At 35.4% G+C, this 2,212-nt stretch overlaps 1 protein-coding gene across 1 annotated transcript; it reads left to right on the forward strand.

Moving 5' to 3' along the window:
* The first annotated feature begins 577 nt into the window (after window positions 1-577).
* On the forward strand, window positions 578-1,744 carry LOC114258130 (protein DMP2). The gene has a single exon (XM_028197998.2). It carries the CDS (start codon window positions 687-689, stop codon window positions 1,260-1,262), a length of 576 nt encoding a protein of 191 aa, XP_028053799.1. The 5' UTR covers window positions 578-686; the 3' UTR covers window positions 1,263-1,744.
* Window positions 1,745-2,212: the final 468 nt, after the last annotated feature.

Below are 2,212 nucleotides of genomic sequence, written 5' to 3' on the forward strand. Positions count from 1 at the left end.
TTTCCCATCATCCTATAATTATTTTTTTAAATGGACACTGAATAATAATTTTCCCAAATATTCACCATGCGTGCACATGATAGATACATGCATGAGAAATACATATACACAAGAACGGAACTAGAGGGTTGAGGGGCTGCCGTAATTTTTTATGTTATATTAATAATCATTAAGATAATTTTAAATTAGAATACTTTATGCTTCAAAAATTGCAGTAATTCATACCCTCAAAATTATAAAGGCCTGCACCTTCAAATTATTTACATTATAAAATTTTTAAAGTAAATTTTAAAATTAAAATTTTAAATTGAAAACAAATCAACATTACAAGATCATTAAAAAAAAATAAAAAATAAAAACATGACAGAAATCAAACCCGCCAAATCTTAGACCACGTGCTTGTAATTCTTATCAATTCCTTGAAGCTTAGAAAAGCCAGAGTAAAAGCAAAAGCATTCTATTTCTAGTCCAAGCCCTCAAACCTTATTACGTACAAGCAATGCAACTTCCCTCTCTCTCTCTCTCTCTCTCTCTCTCTCTCTCTCTCTCTCTCTCTATAAATACACACTAAACATGTATTCTTACAACAACCATAACACAAAACCACAAATCAAACCACTAGTCAAACAATTTGGTTCCAAAAATAGCCCACAACCAAAACCCTAGTTACCATCACAACCCACAAAATGGCCAAGACTCAAAGCACATCCTCATCATCATCATCATCAAGCTCTATGGTCCAAAACATCAAAGACAAGACCTTCTCAAGTATTGGAAGCCTCATCAAGCTCCTCCCAACAGGCACAGTCTTCCTCTTCCAATTCCTCAACCCTGTCTTCACCAACAATGGCACCTGCCACGTCATCCACAAGTACCTCACCGCCGCCCTCATCGGTGTTTGTGGTATCTCTTGCTGCATTTCTACCTTCACTGATAGTTATAAGGGCAGTGATGGGAATACCCACTACGGCATTGCCACCGTGAAGGGCCTCTGGCCCTCCACGGCGACCTCTGGGGTGGACTTATCGGTGTATAAGCTTCGGTTCGGGGACTTTGTTCATGCCTTTTTTGCCTTGATTGTGTTTGCTGTGGTGTCTCTTTTGAATGCAAACACTGTGGATTGTTTCTATCCATCGTTCGAGTCGTCAGAGAAGGTTTTGCTCATGGTGCTGCCGCCGGTTATTGGGTCAGTTTCTGGCTTTGTGTCTACGGTGTTCCCTTACACACGCCATGGCATTGGATATCCTTCAAGCAGCTCTTAGTTCTCTCTATTTCTCTCTATCTACAGTTTGTATGAGGCCGACTAATCAGTCAGAACTAAACAGGTGTTGAGGGAGTTCAGATGCTCTCCTGGTCTCTCTCCTTACTATCCTATTTGTAACGGTAGAAATGCACTTTTAGATGATTCAGCCGTTCAGATTTGACTATTTCAAAAAAAAAAAAAATTAAAACAAATTGAAATAGTCAGATTTGGACTGTTGAATCATCTTGGAGTGCATCTCTACCAGTGCAAATAGGGAGGTAAGGAGAGAGACCAAAGAGAGAATCTCAACTTGTGTTGAGGGCTAATTGGTCAGTTTGTGCCTATCTAATCTACCAATTACTCCTTAACGCGTGTTAAGATTACTGCTTGATTAGTAGGTCTATTTAGTAATTTTATTTTTTATTTTTTATTTTTAATATATAACAAGTTTGTTATTATGGATAAATATATCAAATTGTGATGTGTGTTGCTTTTCCTTTCTTTCCAAGTTATTACTACTATTTGTTTGATATTATTAATGTGTTAGGACGGTTAATATTGTGTTAGGCCGGTTAACATTATGTTTGTTTTCAAAATGGGTCATGGATGAGGGGATTAGTAAAGATCTCTAAGAGTTCAGTTTTAAAACTAGCAAATGGATTAGCTTGGAAAAACACCATTTTGCCCATGTGTGTTGTGTGTGTGTGTGTGTTTTTTGTTTTGTTTTTTTGATATTACGTCATTTTTTCTTATATATATATATAGTTAAAAAAAATATTTATAAAATATAATTTTTAATATTAAAACATATCAAAAATACCAAAAGGTATTTATGGTATTTCATATAGTTAATCCTCTCATTAAAATATATTACAAACTAAATTTTTCTTAATCTCATCACTAATAATTCCCACATTAATAATCCCACCAAACTTAACTCTGAAAATAAATGGGCCCAATATGTACATA

The sequence above is a fragment of the Camellia sinensis genome, chromosome 7 (genome assembly GCF_055761805.1).
Source record: "Camellia sinensis isolate YWXY chromosome 7, ASM5576180v1, whole genome shotgun sequence".
NCBI lineage: Eukaryota > Viridiplantae > Streptophyta > Magnoliopsida > Ericales > Theaceae > Camellia > Camellia sinensis.